Genomic DNA, 18,421 nt, shown 5'->3' with positions numbered 1-18,421 from the left:
GAGGGACTGCGTCCCCCACACAAAGATACTCCACAAGACCAACTGCGTCAGTATCCAGGCCACAGTTGGCCAACTCCACTGGGTTGGCCATGTCATCAGGGTGCCCACAGATCGCCTGCCACGGAAAGTTCTCTACAGCTAATTACATCTTGGCCGTCGCACTGCTGGTAGCCAGAAAAGGCGATACAAAGACCAACAGATAATCCTGATAAAGAAGTGCAGCCTGAAGCCAACCCAGCTGGAGGAGGCCGCCACCCAGCACGTCACCTGCCAACAAAATGTGCACAGATTTGGAGGACTGAACAGATAGACCGACGAAGAAACGCACAAGGAGACACGAAGCCATGTCTATAACCCCAGCCTGTGGATTCACCTTCTCTGACTGCAGCTGACAGTGTGGATCAAGGATTGGACTCGACAGCCACAACAAGACTCACGACTAGCATAGGCAGGATTGTCATGATCAGACACAATGGACCTCCAAGAGAATTGGAGATCATTGTTAGCTCTTTCAAAAAATAGTCCTTTACTTTCAAATCCACCCAACTTTTTTGGAATCTTAATCATCTGTATTGTGACTATTGATTTCAGGATGTCAGTGAATTTTCCCACAAGCTGCTTGACTGGCTTGAGGATGCATTTCAGATGGCAGCCAATGGAAGGTTAGTATTGTAATATTGTCAAGGTGCTATGAATGACCGAAACAAAACTACACAATATTTAACTACCGATTAACTCAATAAACATGCTGTTAACTAAAAAATGCTGTCTGTTTAGCCATTCTGAAGACAAACAGGAAAATCCCATGGTGCAACTTTTCTACGGGACCTTTGTGACAGAAAGAAGACATGAAGGTTTGCATTATAGTTTTTGTTGAAAAAAAAAAATTCAGAGTCAATTTGTTCTCACACCTCTGACCTCTGCAGGGAAGACTTTGTGTAATACTGAACAATTTGGTCAGTATCCATTGCAAGTGAATGGTTTCAACAACCTGGACGAGTGTTTGGAAGGTGCAATGGTGGAGAAAGATATTGAGTCATCACATTTGGATCACAGCCTCACATCTGGCCGGGAGGTGAGTTTTTTTCTACATAAGGGACTTTTCTGTCAAAGCTAAAGTGAGCCAAAATATTTTCAGAGCATCTGGGTTGTGGCATCTCCTATTAGTATTTAATTGTCAAATGCGGTTGAAAGGAAAAAAGGAAAACAGTGTACTGGTGACAGGCCAATGAACAACCAAGGCCCGTTGATCTGCACAGGAAATAGAATATTAACTGGACCACAACGGAATTTGAACACCAAGAATTGTAGGAATTTTCTTTCACATGGTTGGTCAGGTGTGTGCATCGTGTGCCTGAGGGAAACATGACAACAAGATGTATAATTGAAGGAAGACCAGCCGAAACAACAATTGTGATGCTTTGTGTGTTTTTCCGCTAGGAAAGCTAAGGTCCTGCAATTCATTCAGTTAATTTGGCACAAACTACAAACCTCAGCGCCTGGGGATTATAAATCTGTGGCTTCCCTCAATAGGATAATGATCCATGGCACAAAGTATAAATGATCAAATAATTGTTTTAGAAGTTGAGTGTAGTTTTTCACCACCATTTATGGTCTCTTGAGGATGAAAGTAAAAGCTAAAAAAGAATGATGCAACCTAGCGACCTGTATTGCCAGCGACCTGTTATTTGAAAAATTGCATAAAAATTAATGACATCAACATTAATGCTAGACTGAGCTTCTGTAACTCACATCATAGAGTGCTTATTAAACAGGAATAACAGGGAGCTATGGCAAAACCCCTTTACTCACTACATTGAAGAAGGAACTTAATAACAAGGAAAGCACATAAAAATGTACCACTTGTCAAGTCAGATTTTATTTAGATAGTGCCAGACTGCAACAGAGTTGTCTCACAACACTAAAGCAGGTCTGAATCACATCCTGTAAAATGCTTTAAAGAAACCCAACATAACCCCATTAGCAAGCACTTGGCGACAGTAACAAAGAAAAACTGCAATTTACTGGGCAGAAACTTTGGACGGATCCATGATCCATGATTGGTGAAATGCAGAAATAAAGGGATTAATAAAGTATAAGAAAATAAGGAACTGGGTGTCATCTGCATAGAAGTAAACATTGAAGGAGTGCTCCCTAACAATATTACCTAAAGGAAGCATATATGAGGTCGAAAGAATTGGCCAAAGCACAGTAACTTGGTTTGGTGCACACAGAGGACACTTCGTATAATCGGAGAGATTATTCTGATGATAATCAATGGACTAGTGCATCGATAGGTCTCTTGTCTGATGACATGTATATACGTTCTCCATTTCCTTGATCTGATGCTTCAGATGTTTGTCTTTTCTCTCTCTGGCAGAGATGGTTCAAAAAGTTGCCCCCTGTTTTGACTTTTGAGCTGTCAAGGTTTGAGTTCAACACACAACTTGGTCGCCCTGAGAAGATTCACAAGAAGCTGGAGTTTCCACAGATTATTTATATGGACAGGTAAGCTTTTAAATCCATGAATTCAAGCCCAATCATTCATCCATCTTGAGAGGTTTAATATAACATCAACACTCACCCTAGAAAATGTTATATTTTATTAGTAAAAACATGGCTTTTTGTGTGCAGGACTACTTTTTGAAAGAGCTAACAATGATCTCCAATTATGTACAGGACTGTCTCAGAAAATTAGAATATTGTGATGAAGTTCTTTATCTTCTGTAATGCAATCACAAAAACAAAAATGTCATACACTCTGGATTCATTACAAATCAACTGAAATATTGCAAGCCTTTTATTATTTTGATATTGCTGATTATGGTTTATATCTTAAGAAAACTCAAAAATCCTATCTCAAAATATTAGAATATCATGAAAAAGTAATTTTTGTCTTTTTAATTGTATATTGCTGCCTCCTTCAACACAGCTGATCCATCATAGGGGTGATAGAAGGGCCACTAAATATCAATACATTTCTGACCACCAATGTTAGCCTTTAGAAAATATATAAGAAATATATGTTTGGCAATAGCATGTGGTGTGTTTTTTTTTCAAGAGTCTCAGTCTCATGTCACACATTCTGTCTCTAACCAATTACAATATTTTACTCAGCCTACCCTATTATAAATGTAAAAGAGAAAATAACAGCTAAATGTACTAAAGATATTTTTTTTAATTTTTCAGATATCTTCACAAAAACATAACACAGACACATGAGCGGAGAGGGGAAGTGAAAAAACTGAAGGAACAACTTGCAGTTCTCCAACAGAAACTTGAGTGGTGAGTTTTACTGCTCTTCCAGTGAAGCTCACATCAGATATAAACCTTGTCCCCTTGATAAATGTTATTGCAGTGCATAACATAGGACTAAATTTTAAGTTTTCATTTCAGAGTTATAGCAGCCAAATTTAAGTAATGTTTATATAGTCACTATTAGAAAATGAGCAATTCGTTTTATGCACTTAGACGCACCATAATATTACTTCTATACTAGAGCCTTGAGGGAAATGCCATTGATGTTTACTGTTGAAATACTGTACAGATATACATGTTTTGGTGAAGGAATTATTTCAGCGAACTTGTGATACTGTTTGAATATTATAGACAAGGCTGTAGAAGGCTCTTAACATAGCTCTATATTTAGGGATATTTACATCATTCTGCAGTTACTTTTATGGTCATTTCAAAAGAACATTAGGTTGGCATTAGGTGATAAATACCTCCTTTTTTTCTTGGTAACACAACCTATAAAACATTACCTAATCCTGGTATTTATCAACAGCTACAGAAAATATGGTTCTGGACCGACCAAGTATCCTCTGGTGGACATGCTGCAGTTTGTGCTGGAGTTTGCCACCACAAAACCCTCAAATGTGTCACCAGCTGAGGACCCAAGACCACCGTCATCGCTGACACCAGCCAGTCCCAGTGATTCCCACCCAAAAGAAAGCAGGTGGAGATCATCTTAAAACATTTTCATGACGCTTAGTATAATCAGAATTTGACAGTTGTTTTTATATTCACTTGATTGTTTCCACGGTCCTAAAAATATGTCTAAAATTGGCCAAAAGCTAGCTTAACTTCCAGCTCTAAACAAATCACTAGAAGTAGCAATTAGCAGTGAGCCATTCACTGAGCATCTGCAAGAGGTCATCGAAAGTAAAGAAGAAATCTGTAACGGTTCAGGGGTGTACGAACCCAAATGCAACATCAAGTCTGCATACCAACAGAAAGAGAGTTTAAAACGGCTTTACCGAGGTTCCGAAATAGCGGAGTACTGACGGAGTAGGGGACTCAAAGACAGGCAAGGTTGGTACCGCGGGGCGGAAATCACCTTAAAAGTAAAAAATGATTCTTCATAATGAACATGAAAAAAATAAAATATGGCGAGATATAAAAAGAAAAAAACTTTGTGATTTAATGTAATATAAGAAAGAAAGAAAATAATCTAAAATTACCCAGGCAATGATGGTAAATAAGCCAGGAATTACCCAAAACTAGACAGGAAAATAATTAAAACCAGGAAGAATTGACCTTAAAAAGATGAAATAACCAATTATTATAATTTTTGATACTATTATTGTTACTATTAGTGGTTGTATTAGTATTGCTATCATATTATTATAAGGCATTATTACTTTGTTATTGTAATCTTTCTTGAAAAACAAACTTTAATGCAAGTAACAGTGCACATTAAAAAATTGAAATTCACACAAGTCCCCTATTTTCAATTTACATCAATATCAATGAATTACCGGCTGGGTCAGATCTGTTTTGTTTTGTACTTAATAATATCAATATGCAATGATATATCATTATATCTGAAAAAATACATGCTCAACACCGGCTGTCCTCAGTAAACAGTATCTTTGGCTCCTTCAGTGACCCTGGTGACACTGACCATGGAGAAACTGACCCCTCAGAGGATCCGCTTTCCAGTGCATCCAGTTCCCAACGTACCCCCATATACAAGCCGTTCACCCAGTGCAGACATCCCATCGACTGCCCCCCACATCCAGCCCCCCACAGCATCACAGAGGAGGAGATGAACTTTATGAAGACCTGCCTTCAGCGCTGGAGGACAGAAGTGGAGAATGACATTAACAGTAAAGCAAGCCCTTATGAAATTTTGAAAGCAAACTAAGGATATGAAACGAAATTTCTAAATAATGTCTTATGTCTAGCTGTTTTCCTTGTATTAACCACCTTTTGAAAAAAATGGCATTTATTTGCACATTTTTACCTTTTATTAATTTAATTTAAATACAATTAAAGGGGAAAAAACAACCTGATTTTGTAACCACTGAGGTATTGAAATACGCAGAACCAATTTTCTAAAGGGAGCCTGGACAGGAGGGAGGAAATCTAACACTTACTTGAAATAGAGGACTGATTCTTGCACCAGATCCAAATCATGATCCACGAACTAAACCATGTCAGGTTATGTAACTGTTTGTGCACTTTATATGGAAAACACTGTCAGTGCACAAGGAGTACTTGCTGGAGAGACTGGATTTGAAGAAAAAAAACAGTGTAAACAAAATGAACATTGAAAGCACAGCTTAGCAGTGGAAAAGTGTCTATTTACTGATATACCGATTAATACTTATTTATTTTATTTTTGCTTACGTACTAATTTATTCATCCACTAACTTTTGCTTGGTCGGTAATATGAGTCACAGTTGCCTACACAAGAGCCAAAGCAGAGAGAAACCAGCTCCAGTATAGGAGTAAATTCTAGGGCACTTAAGTTGAGGGATATTGCAATCATGTCCTTAAAATTGTGAAAAAAATGGATGCTTTTGTTTGATTGGGTTTTTTGATATGTGTTTTTTATTATTATTTTTTGTGTAAATGAGCACCAAATGAATTGAATTGGTTTTGCCGGTAACAAATTCAGGCTTTTTTTTTTTTTATAATCATATTAATGTATTGGGCTGGGGTACTGAGGAGTCAGAATTCCCCTTCATTCAGTCATTGCTGCACCTAATCGATTTTTGTTTTCCCCGTCTTGTTGCTGATTTTTCTTTGTATTTCAGAACTAAAGGCCAGCATCGACAGGCTCACTCAGGCGCTGGAGGGCATGTACTCAGACAACAGCCTCTGTCAGGTGAGAAACAGCCTCTGCAGCCGTGAAAAGGCTCAGGTTAATTTGAATTCCATTAATTTCGAAGGAAACTGAAGATGAAATGGTGTAAACAAGACAACAGAAAAAAAAAAATCCAATTAGTAGTCTGCAATACCTCAAAGGCAGATAATTTCAGGAATTTTATCTTGTGTTTTAACTCGATTTCTTCTTTTTTTTTTGAGGTATCTCATTTTGTAGTAGCGTGGACTAATTGACTTTCTGATGAGATTTAATTATGACATTTCTATTTTAACCTAGTCATTTTAGCTTACTCTTATTTATTCCCTTCCTGACTAAACTTAGTTATTTGTCACTCACACTTTGACTATTTTTTTTAATTCTTACACATAGTTTACCTGCACTTAGTTACTCTTTCATACTTATGTACACTTCTAGACTTGCTAAGCCCTTTAATTTCTTTCTTTTACTTGTTGCTATTGCCACTTGCTCACCTTTACTCATATACTGATTCATGCATGCATTTACTTGGTTACTCTTGCTGACTAATTTGAGTACTGCATTTTATTTGTCTCACCCACTTTAATACCTGTTACTTACCCTGACTTATACATTATTTATATCATTATTCACGCACTTAGTCTCTCCGTCTTAGTCTCACTTTTACTTATTTCTGCTCTTACTTTACACACTGTAACCCTCCATTGCTTTTATAGCGTATATTTTTTTATATCTTGTATGATATCATACAAAGTTGGATGTCAAACGCTTGCTATTTTAGCCATCAGGATTTTAAACAGCGGTTCCTTTCCTCCTCCCATCGTCCTCAGGTGCCTTACAGACTCCATGCCGTTCTTGTGCACGAGGGCCAGGCATCAGCGGGACATTACTGGGCCTACATCTACGACCACGCCAACCGGCGCTGGATGAAATACAACGATATAAGTATCACAGAGTCGTCCTGGGAGGAACTGGAACGAGATAGCTTTGGAGGGATGACCAATGCCAGCGCTTACTGTCTGATGTACATCGATGACCGGCTGCCACACCTCATCACAGGTACAGATATTAAAATAACTGTAGTTATTTAGTGTTATGAAATAGTTTGAGATTACTAGGTTTGATTCACATGTTTGGTTTTGGCAAAAGTTCTATTAAAATAACTGTATTGTTTAGTGTAATGTAATTGTATGTAATGGAATTAGACCAATCACGATTCAAAGTTTAAACGGCACAAAAGTCACTTTAACTGCCCGGCACAATAAATTTAGTCACCATTTATATGAGCAACTGGCATAAAAATGCCTTTATTACAGTCTTCACTCAATCTCAAGGACTCTAGCATCTCTTAGAGAAGTTAGAGAATGCACAAGACCGACAAAAAAAACTGTGTTTCAGAGTTTTGTGTATGGAGTTATATATAAAAATGATTACTATTTCTATTATGGAAGGAAGGTTAAGACACATCCAGCATAGTTACAAAGGACAATACCTTATATAGCCTTAAGGAATATGATTCCAGGCCTTTTTTCCAGAAATACATTTTGAGGGTCAAAATTTCAAAGTTGGTTTCAAAATATTTCGATCAATATAATTGTATTTGTTTAGTTGAGTTGTAGGTTCTCATATATGTGTGGATTATTTAAAATTTGAAGCAGTTTTCACAAAATACATTTTTTTGAGAGTCCAAGCTATTATTAAAAGAAGATTAATTGACAGGTGTAGTTTGTGTAATTATCGGTAGTTTGTGTCTTCCTGATTTTTCAGTAATGTCTTTACTGGTTTTACCCAATGTCTATCTAAAAGAAGACACAGACGATGAGACAGGCCAGGCCCTGCATGGCATGGATTCCCTGCCATCTATACTGAGACGCTACGTTCAGGAGGACAATCGCTGGTTCCAGCAGGAGCTCAGTGAATGGGAGGAGCAGTTTTGCCAAACGGCGACACCGCAGGGAGAGTCGACAGTTTCCACCGAGCCTCAAAAACAACACCAAGATCACACCCAACAGGTTTCACCAGTCCCACAGCCCGAACCCCAAACTGAGGATCTGGAACAGGAAGATGCTTCAGAACCACAACCGGAGTCACCGACGGAACCAGAGCCCGAGCCTGTCTCAGAAAGATGTCATCAGAAAGGTTGGTGCCAACAGGATGTTGTCATATATTTGCACCAGATGGTAAATCATCACCCCCCCCCGACAAATGTGTGAAAGCTTTTTCTAAAGTAATCAAAGTTATCAAAAACACTGAACATGGTCAAGAAAAATAGGATTTAAATGTGTTCTTAAATGCCTTTTAGTATCCCTTTTAAGTGTTAAGAAAATGGTTAAGTGACTTTACTGTTTTCTTGTCAAACTCTTCTTTTCTTGGCAGTTGGACTTGAATTCCTCCACTTGAAGATGTTTCATCCATCAACTGAGAGGCTTCTTCAGAATTTCAGAACATTTCAGCACTGAAGAAGTCTCTTGGATGAGGGGGGAAACGTCTTCGAGTGAAGAAATTTAAGTCGAGTTGCCATAACGACAAGATTTTGACAATAATTCATTATGACCTGGATGACTATGAACCTCTACAGGCATGACTTTACAGTTGTTTACATATTATGCCATCCAGACACGTTGTCTCACATGTAATAAATGACAGAATCGCTTTACATCGTTTTTTGCTGATCACCAAAATAGACTATTTTGTGACATTTTTAATTTAATCTAAAATATTAACCCTCTAAGTCTGTCTTCTTTCAGAAGACCCAGCGTTAACCCCTCCGCCGCCGCCAGAGAGCCCCGGACCTCGACCTCATAACAGCGCCCCCTCCACCCCCAACGTCCCGGAGCCCGGGCAGGCGGCCAATTTTGAGGAGGGTCCGCAAAGTCAGGTGGGCACGCGCTCGGGCACCGTGCCCGCTTCCCCCTTGGAATATGGATCAGAAATTCCGCGCCAGTAAAATGAAGTGGTTACATCTGGGTCGCAGATCCTGTTTCCCCATTTAGCAACAAGTTAATGTCAGGCAGAGCAGAAAGGTCATGAAGTATTTAGGTCAATTTTGACAGTTGGTGGACTTACAGGGTCCACGCCAGTCCTGGAAATCCTAAATATAAACATCCACTTAAAGACTTACACAGGTTTAATAAATGATAGTATTATGGAGTATACATAATAAGAGGTGAAAAAAGTATAAAGTAATATAGACTTTAAAAAAAAAAAAAAAAATTTAATTAAAAAAATTAAAAATCCCCCCCAAAAATTTTATAAAATTTCTTTTTCATAAAAAAGTTAAATTAAATTTTCGTTTTGACGATAACTGAAACAAACCAGTTTGACCAATTTGGCTAAACCAAATTTTTAGACCCTAACTTTCTATAAGAACAAAAAGTGCCATCTTACTGATGTTTTTTTTTTTTTTTCTTGGGCCTTTAAATGGTTGAACTCATGTCTAACTTAAATTAACTGCCGCTTAACGGGACTGGTGTCCCCGGGTCTGAGTTGACCCAAGTTCTGGGGAGTCCACTATCAGAGCACGTGTTTCAACTTCCAGACTCAGAGTTAAAATAGAAACCCTGTTGAAGGTGAGGTGGAGGGACATTTTCCAGATACACTCTCCTCATTTCGTGTGACTGATGATAACAGTTGTGAGTTATTGTGATGCGATTCTTCCCAAACCCCCCCTCCCCAGACCGCTGGTTCTGAAGTGAAGCTCAGTTACCAGCCAGCCTCCGATCTGCAGGCGGAGCGGGACAATGCTGGAATGACGGGCCCCGACTTGGAAACCGAAGAATCTTCTGGAGAATCTGCTCAACCAGAAGCTGCTCCAGAACAACAGCAGCAGCAAAGCGTCGCATCGAGAGCGAGGCAGGCTGAGAATGAGGTGTCAGAGGTAGAGATTCCCAACGTGGGCAGGATCATGGTGCGAGCCGACGCTGACGGATACAATGAAGAGGTACAGATATGGACTTCGACCTCCAGAAAAAGTATCAGCACGAAACATTTTTTGAAAGTGTAAAATATTGTCCAAAATCAAAAGTGAATGTGGGTCTATAAGCAAGACAGAATATGCTTTCCTGCTTCTCAAAACACATTATCTGGCTTTCAAGGGAGCCATATAGAATAGAATACAATGCAATAGAATAGTCTTTTATCGTTATCGCAGAGCACAAGTTGTACCGTGCGATGACAGTTGGTTTCCAGCCCTGAAAGACGCTCATTGTGAAACGAAAAAATAGATTTCTGTGCAAGGAAACTGCAGAACACAGATTCTATACGTCTATATCAGGGAGGTGAAACGTACAGCGTATGAATATGAATACAAATCGGACATGACTCACGGATAAACAGACCCTCTGCACCCTGTGTTGTGAGATATACTATAAATATATGTACCTTAAGAATGAAAAAACACAACGATACGTTTGCAGATATTATATATAGTGCAGTGCAAATAGCCATTCAGTTAAAAAAATATATATTTCCACACCGCTTGGCTACATGTGAGTTGTTGACATGGATTGTATGTTACAGTTACTTTTTCCTGGCCTGATTTAGAGCAGCCGCTGTTCTGGGGTAGAAAGTGTTCTTCAGTCTGGTGGAGTGCTTTATATCATCTGCCAGTTATTGATCCCTTCAAAACTACCAAGGTCATTCGAGCACATTAATTGAATTCTCCAGTATTTGAAGGCAAGGCCAAAGATTGAAGGTGTTTCTCTTCTAACATCCTATGGAAGTCCTAACACTCATCTCAGGCGACTAAATCGAGGGCAATTTTACTCAGAGTACTTTTTTAAGTACTTATGACCTGGACCGAAACTGGAATTCACCGGATCCAGCAGGATGAGTAATGCTGTTAAAATGCCGCTGCAAAACTCGCAACATCCCAAAAGTCGCTGATGTTGAGGTCAAATCTGATAACATAGATTTAATGACAAGGAATCTCAGCAATGTATGAAAGTAATTAATTTGAGTGAGGTTGAATATACCTTGTTTTATTTTTCCCTTGTTTTTGAAAAAGTTGTTTCCAACGTGTTTTCACCACAGTTGCGGTTATTAATGATTTTTAACATAGTTAGTCACATACTGGTGTTCACATATCTTTTGTTGGGCACATGACAGTTTCAATCATCTGAAGATAGCGGACTATTTTTGATGTAGTTTTCAGCGCTCTTGTTAACAATTTTCCTTCATATTTCTAGTTTATTTTTTTCTAAGAAAGTCATTGTTTACATCGGTGTAACAGTTGCTTTTATAATATCCGTACAATTGTTATTGATCAAACGCTAAAATTGTTTTTTTTTTTCTTTGTTTTTTTTTTTAATAATCCCCGATGCTACTATGGTTTTTGAGATAGCCATCCAGATGTTCCAAGGTCACTTGTGATGTTGACGCATTTGTATGAGATCGCTATTTATCAATCACATGTTTCATTTCAGATGATGCTGACTCCTGCCATGCAAGGGGTCATTCTGGCCATCGCCAAGGCCCGAGCAATATTTGACAAGGAAGGCCCAGAAGCAGGCCTCATCAAGGTTTGTTGACTAATAATACGTACAGATAATAACCCGTTTCTGCAAAAGTTCTCAGCCATGTAGGTCACAGTCGTGGCGAAGATTCACCTCTCGTCCGGGAGAACGGACGCGCGACGAAAACGCCCTCTTTTTCGTTCAAGCTCATCAGTCGGAATGGTGAATCAATATTAAAATGTAAACATGCACCGTGTCCCGAAGGCCTTCCACGAGGAGTACGCCCGGCTGCACGAGCTATCCCAGGAGGCAGCCACCTCCCAAGAGGACGCCCGGCTGCAGCACGCCCTCGTGTACTTCTTCCAGAACCAGGCACCCAAACGCATCATTGAGAGGACGCTGCTGGAGCAGTTCACCGATCGCAATCTCAGCTTTGACGAGAGGTCAGAGACCCATAAACGCTTTGCTTAAACATTGTTTAATCCTCCTTGGATGAGGACAATGTGGCCCAAACACAAAAAGAAAGAAAATCTAAAATTAAGATTTACGGTTAGTGACATGTTCTTTGACTATTTAGCGCCATCACCGTGGCTAGAAGATGGTAAAAGCTAAACTGCACTTTATTCAGTAGAACATTAAACATATTATTAAACTGATATAACCACATGGTTTTATCGTTAAACAACAGAATGAAATTTCATTACATTGACACTTTACTCAAAAATGTAATTTGGTAATTTAACACATTAAGAATACCATATAGTAATATTTTCATGAATAATTTCATAAATACCTTGATACCAAAACCAAAAAGTTCAGATTACTTGGAAATAATTGTGAAAAGATACCCTTTCCCCTTTTTTTGAGACCGCTTGATTTAAACACTGGAGTTTTATTTTCCTTTATCTTGAAAAGGAGTTTATTGCAATAAACTTGTTTGTTTGGTTTATTTTTTTGCAAAAATAGAATCAGCATAGTGTATTCCTTTTCCCAAGTGCTCCTCAGTATTTTGTGAAAATTTGCCTTAACTAAATATTGAGCTCTTTAAAAAACTTTCAAACTTTTGTTCTACATTTCTATCAGAATTTTGCCTCATTTTTGTTTCGATTTGTTTTTCTCATAAGGATTTAGGCAGGATTTCAGTGTTATTCAAGAATCGGGCAGTGGCAAGATCATTTTTTTCATTAAAAATGTTTCTTTTTTGATAGAAATTCGCTCTTTTAACTCGAGCTCATGCTAATTTCATGACGGATGTAAGAGTTCCGGCTTCTCGGAACGTTACAGTACAAAATGTGAAAGTAGCAGAATGTGGGATTTCTAAGGTGAAGCCCAGCTGGGAAGGAAATTTGCCTTGTGAAGAGATTTGGCTGTCAAAACAACGGGGAAAGAGCGCCATCTAGTGGTCAGATTTTAGAACTGCGGCCTGGATTAACACCCTATTCCAGGGGTGGGCAATTATTTTCATGTAAATTGAACCAAAACAAAATTGCTATGTAAATATTTAATTTTTTTCAGCATTTTATTTCAACTTTAAAATTATTAATGATCATATAAATGTACCGACATTATTTTGTATGTGATCATCCTACAAAATTAAATGAAAGGAAAAATAAGGAGTTTCTAAATTCAATCTTGATCGATAATGCTTTTGCGGGTCGAATAAAAAAGCAAAACGGGACGGTTGTGGCCCGCGGGCCGTAAATTCCCGGCTCTGCCCTATGCCCTCACAAGATCAGAATCAGAAATACTTTACTGATGCTGAAGTAAATTATAACACTTCATTCTATTTACCAGATAGAAGAGAATATGATTGTGTGACTTCTGAATATAAAGATATTATATGCAGCGTTGAGCAAATCGTCATCAGTTAATAAATGAAAATGTGTAATTTCTCATTAAGATCACTACTACTGATATATACTGTATCTAATTATTTTATGATGAATGTGTGAGAAATCGAAAAGAGGATTAATGTTTATTTTGAGCAAGCAGAGTATATGTACAGTGCTACATATTGTTACTATCATTCAGTTCAATGCGTTTATTGGATTTTGTTTTAGGGTGGGGGAGTTCCCCTCTGCTTATGAACCTTCTATTAATGAGTTAAACATAGAAAGATTGTTGAAAAAGATAAATGCCAGTGAAATTAGTTACTTGGGTTTCCTGCAGGGCTATCAGCATCATGAGAGAAGCCCGAGCCAAGCTCCGTCTAATAACACCTGAGGACATGGACATGGAGGAGTACATGGTAACCCGTTTCACTCACTAACTAGCTAACCAGCTTGTTAAAATTTCATCAATCAGGAGTCCAGTATAAAAAATAAAAAAAAAATACTCCAACAGTTGTAATTCCACAGACAACTGCACTATGGTGCAGAAGACGTTAGGGACAAAAATCTCATTGCAAGTTTTGCGACTTAATTGATGTATCAAGACTTTATTTCTTATTTCTAATACTGGTGTTTTGAACATTATTGTCATTCTTTTTTTGCCTGCTAATTTTATCATAACCTTATCCTATCCATAAATTCACTGGATCTTCACAGGAAATGATTGAATTGGTCTCATTTTTTACATTTAAATAATGTAAAATCTTTTTGTGAAAAACAAAATACTAAATATCCTCGCACCTTGTAGGAGTTACACACTAATGGGAAAAGCCTCTGGTGGGAAGATTTCATTTTAATTTCTTCCCGCAAGAATATGTTTCTTGAAATATAAATGAAGCCGTTACAGCAAGTCACATAACGCATTTAATTTCTATCCTTCAGACATTTTGGGGAGAGTTTTGGAGGTTTTCCGTTTTTAAGATTATTTTGGTTCTTAAAGATTGCAAGCTCGTGAACCCTGTGACATTTGGCTGCAGCGGAATGACAAGCATGTTGACTGTGGCGTCACATTTCATGGTCGCATCGGTGAAACGACACTGGCGACCACTCACAGAGCAGCACTGACTTTTCTCACAACAGGAAACAGTGTGGGTTTAAAACTCCTAAGAAAATCTGCAAAAACTACATTTTTTGGACTATCTTTGGAAAAAAAAATGTCGAATATTTTTGCACATGACTGATTGAAAAAAGCTCGCTTATTTTTATATCTTGCCATTTTTCAGGTGTTTTGCCTGCAATTTTGATATCTTATCATATTTTTTTAGTCTTTTATTGGTAATTTAAGTAATTCCTGGTGCATTTTAAGGCATTTTCAGAGTTTTTAGATCAATTCTGTCTCATTTTCATGAAATTTCTGTCTGTTAGTAATTAGAGTCTTATTCCTTTTTAGGTCCTACCTCTCAAATTTTGTTTCACTTAGAATGCCACACTTAGTAGCACATAATCAAGATGCTTTTTCCCTCTATTGACAATTTACAGGGGTATTTAGAAATATTCCAAAAAAAAAAAACTGATTTGATTTTTTTTTATTTTAAGTCATAAAGGAAAGAGCAGTCCTCTGCTATTTATGAGGGTTATAGCCCAAATTCAATGAAAACAGCTAGCTCGGCCTTTGCGAATGTGTTCACCTTTCTATTGCAGCTGCAAACTGATGAAATTATACACTACTCTGATTAGTGTGTGTGTTTTTGGCAGCGCTGGCACGATGACTACCGGCTCTTCAGGACGGTGTTTCTGTACTTCCTGACAGGCCTGGAGCACTATCAGCACGGCAAGTAAGTACACTGTCACGTCCCCTCCGAACGAGTCCAGAGAACGATATTAACATTGAATGTATCTTCCATTGTGTGTGATTTTTTATGTTCTGTATATTTATGAACTATATATGAATCTGGGATGCTTCTGTGGCAGGATGCGCGAGGCGCTGATCTACCTGGCCCACGCCTACGATACAAACGCGGCTCTTGTGAGGACGGGGGAGAAACGAGGCATTGACAAATCCCTCATTGCCAATTACAGGAGGAAGTGCCTCACTGTGAGTTAGACCGATGTTACAGCAGAGAAAATGCATTTTTGTTAGACATTTGTTTCCCAGCAATTTTTTTCCCAGTGATTATTTCGGTAACAATTACAGGACTGTCTCAGAAAATTAGAATATTGTGATAAAGTTCTTTATCTTCTGTAATGCAATTACAGAAACAAAAATGTCATACATTCTGGATTCATTACAAATCAACTGAAATATTGCAAGCCTTTTATTATTTTAATATTGCTGATTATGGCTTACATCTTAAGAAAACTCAAAAATCCTATCTCAAAATATTAGAATATCATGACAAAGTAATTTTTGCATTACAGAAGATAAAGAACTTTATCACAATATTCTAATTTTCTGGGACAGTCCTGTATGTCACATGTTCCTGTTTGACCCATGTGTTTGATTTTAAAAACAAAATTAATTGATTGATTGGTTGATTAATTAATTAATTTAATAAAAAAATAGTTAATTAGTTAAATTAATCAAGCATCAATCATCATTTTTTAACATATATATATATATATATATATATATATATATGTATAAAATGATGAGATTGATGAACATTTCTACACTAATTTCTATTTTTCCAATTGCTCCCAATTTGGTTACTTTTTAGTAATTGAAGAAATGTTACAGTGTATTTCACAACTCAAAGTTGATATTTGATCTGTAAGAATCTGGAAGACGTCTCATATGAAGCCAATATGATTTATTAAAACTTTAAGTTTTATTTTAAGGTACAACTTTCATCCAGCATTCCTTTTTTCATTTTATTTCTTTAATCATTTATTTATTTCAAAATAATGGGAAAAAAATTAACAAGGAAATGCTTAGGGGAATTGGCAATAGCTTAATGAATTTTTTAAACGACATAAGTTAGATATATCGTATCTTCAAATGATACGTTTAAAGATATAACACTTCTGTGCTGCATGAGATTTATTATATTGATGATAACCCAGTAAAAATCCACTTTAGGAGGGGAAAAAAAAGCTCGTTTTGACTTGGACATAGAGGATCATCAACACAAGCGAAGGCTAACCTTCCATCTCCCTCGCAGGCCCTGAATGAAAGCGCATCCCGGCTCTTCTGCAGTGGAGAGGAGAGCAAGGTGGAGGAAGGTGTCGGCATCATCAACGAGGTGGTGATCCCCTGCCTCCACTTGATGAGCCAGGAACCGTCCTTGTCGCAGGAGGACCGGGACGCCATGGAGGGAATCCGGAGCCACTGGTGCTGCTGCTTGGGCCGAGACATGGAGGGTAAGATTAATCCCGTGACTTCAACCACTCCGCAGATCCCCGTTCATACTGGTGACTCTTAGCGAACGTTTCATTTTGCATTTTTTTCCAGACCATCGGTCGGAGTTCAATTTACAAGAAGTTACGGCTTAAACCGGCGACTCATCCCCATCTGTTACTATCGTGTTTTGATCAAACCCACAAATGATTTTGATGTAGTATTTTTTGCTAGTTTCACCCTTTCTGGTTGCTTGAATTCTCTCACCCCTGTTCTGACTGTCTGTGGAGGTTCTCACCGGGAATTCTTGTCAAAATCTACTGGACTTGAATTTCTTCTGATTGGTGGTGATGGTTCTAATTGTTGTCTCATAACTCCACTCATTTACTTGCAATGGTCTGCTTGTTGTCAAGAGTGGTTTATTTTCCAGGGTAATTACGACACTTATTATGGCCTGTGGAGGTTCTCGGTCATCGAGGTCACGGTGAATTCTTGTGAAAATCTTCTTGTTGTCGCGACTGGACTGGAATTTATTTTTTTGAGGACCCTGATCCGAGAGGCTTCTTCAGTTCTGATGGCTTGTGGGGAGTTTCCGGATAGAACTGCCAGGCTTGTGGACGGGTCTAGGTTATAATGGCTTGTTGTGCAAATGTACAAAATGTACCGGTATATACACCATCTTGATGTGTATATATGCCGGTACATTTCAAACTCCACAACACCCTGAGACAAAGATTGGCGCACCCCAAGGATAAAATACCCATATATATATAGGGTGTGTGTGTGTATATATATATATATATATATATATATATATATATATATATATATATATATATATATATATATATATACACAGGAGAGCCACCACTTCAGGACAGGATTCTGCCGTCCACCCACACCTGAAGGAGAAGGAGTGCTCATTTGAAGACAGCAATGTCCATTTTCTGGACGGAGAAGACAGATGGTTCGAGAGTGGGTGAAAGAAGCCATCTTTGTCAAAACAGAATAAAACATCTCTGAACATATAACGCCACACTGACATCAATACCAAGACAGATAAGCAGACATGAACCAGGTCCATCTGCACCCTCCAGACATTCAGGAAAGCTCCGCCACCCCAGCCTGGTACCTTAAACAGTCTATGTGATTCAACAGATTTCGCGCTTTTTTTTTTCCACATTCTGAGAAGTTTGGCTTTACCTTTTCACGTCCCGATCCAGGTAATCCCCAAAAGTTGCTCCTTTGCCCCCACCTAGCGACACCCCCATTAGCATAACAACCCCCTTCGAACTAGTTTCTGCCAATCGACCCCCCATTTGTAGAACAAGCCATCATAACTTTGACCCGCCCACAACCCTGGTAGTTATATTCAGAAACTCCCCACAGAACTGAAGATGCCTCTCAAACAAGGCGTGAAATGTCCTCAAGTGAAGAAATTCAGGTCCAGTTGCCATGATTTCGACAAGAAGACACTTATTAAAATTATTATTAAATAATATTTCGGGAAGTTAGTTTTTACAGAGCTGTCATTTTTGTTTTACATTATTATTTTGACATAGTACTCTGTCCTGCCAGCCTATTACAGAACTCTCTGCCTGCCCCACTACATGCCCACAACACAAGTAACTCCATTAACTTTAAGAACCAGAAACTGTACCCGTGGTTCTGGCGGGAGGATATATGCTTAAATTCAGGACACTTCCAAAAA

General features: G+C 38.2%; 1 protein-coding gene across 4 annotated transcripts in view; it reads left to right on the top strand.

The window, feature by feature from the left end:
• usp28 (ubiquitin specific peptidase 28) overlaps window positions 1-18,421 on the top strand; it is a 28,498-nt gene that overhangs the window by 9,073 nt on the left and 1,004 nt on the right. For 2 of the 4 annotated variants that reach the window (XM_086160440.1, XM_086160439.1), the window contains exons 8-25: window positions 592-662; window positions 778-854; window positions 927-1,075; window positions 2,381-2,508; window positions 3,190-3,285; window positions 3,788-3,958; window positions 4,888-5,111; window positions 6,045-6,115; window positions 6,922-7,150; window positions 7,898-8,230; window positions 8,839-8,969; window positions 9,768-10,031; window positions 11,515-11,610; window positions 11,809-11,987; window positions 13,714-13,792; window positions 15,129-15,208; window positions 15,345-15,468; window positions 16,535-16,733. In XM_086160440.1, the coding sequence (XP_086016566.1) occupies window positions 592-662; window positions 778-854; window positions 927-1,075; window positions 2,381-2,508; window positions 3,190-3,285; window positions 3,788-3,958; window positions 4,888-5,111; window positions 6,045-6,115; window positions 6,922-7,150; window positions 7,898-8,230; window positions 8,839-8,969; window positions 9,768-10,031; window positions 11,515-11,610; window positions 11,809-11,987; window positions 13,714-13,792; window positions 15,129-15,208; window positions 15,345-15,468; window positions 16,535-16,733 (2,701 nt within the window). The remainder of the gene's footprint in view (window positions 1-591; window positions 663-777; window positions 855-926; window positions 1,076-2,380; window positions 2,509-3,189; window positions 3,286-3,787; window positions 3,959-4,887; window positions 5,112-6,044; window positions 6,116-6,921; window positions 7,151-7,897; window positions 8,231-8,838; window positions 8,970-9,767; window positions 10,032-11,514; window positions 11,611-11,808; window positions 11,988-13,713; window positions 13,793-15,128; window positions 15,209-15,344; window positions 15,469-16,534; window positions 16,734-18,421) is intronic. The other 2 variants (XM_086160441.1, XM_086160442.1) reach the window with 1 other exon arrangement.

The sequence above is a fragment of the Fistularia commersonii genome, chromosome 15 (assembly GCF_037954325.1).
Source record: "Fistularia commersonii isolate RoL2024-O1a breed Wild chromosome 15, RoL_Fcom_v1.0, whole genome shotgun sequence".
Lineage (NCBI taxonomy): Eukaryota > Metazoa > Chordata > Actinopteri > Syngnathiformes > Fistulariidae > Fistularia > Fistularia commersonii.
Note: the sequence above shows the minus strand (reverse complement) of the source record. Positions and strands in the feature narration are given on the sequence as shown.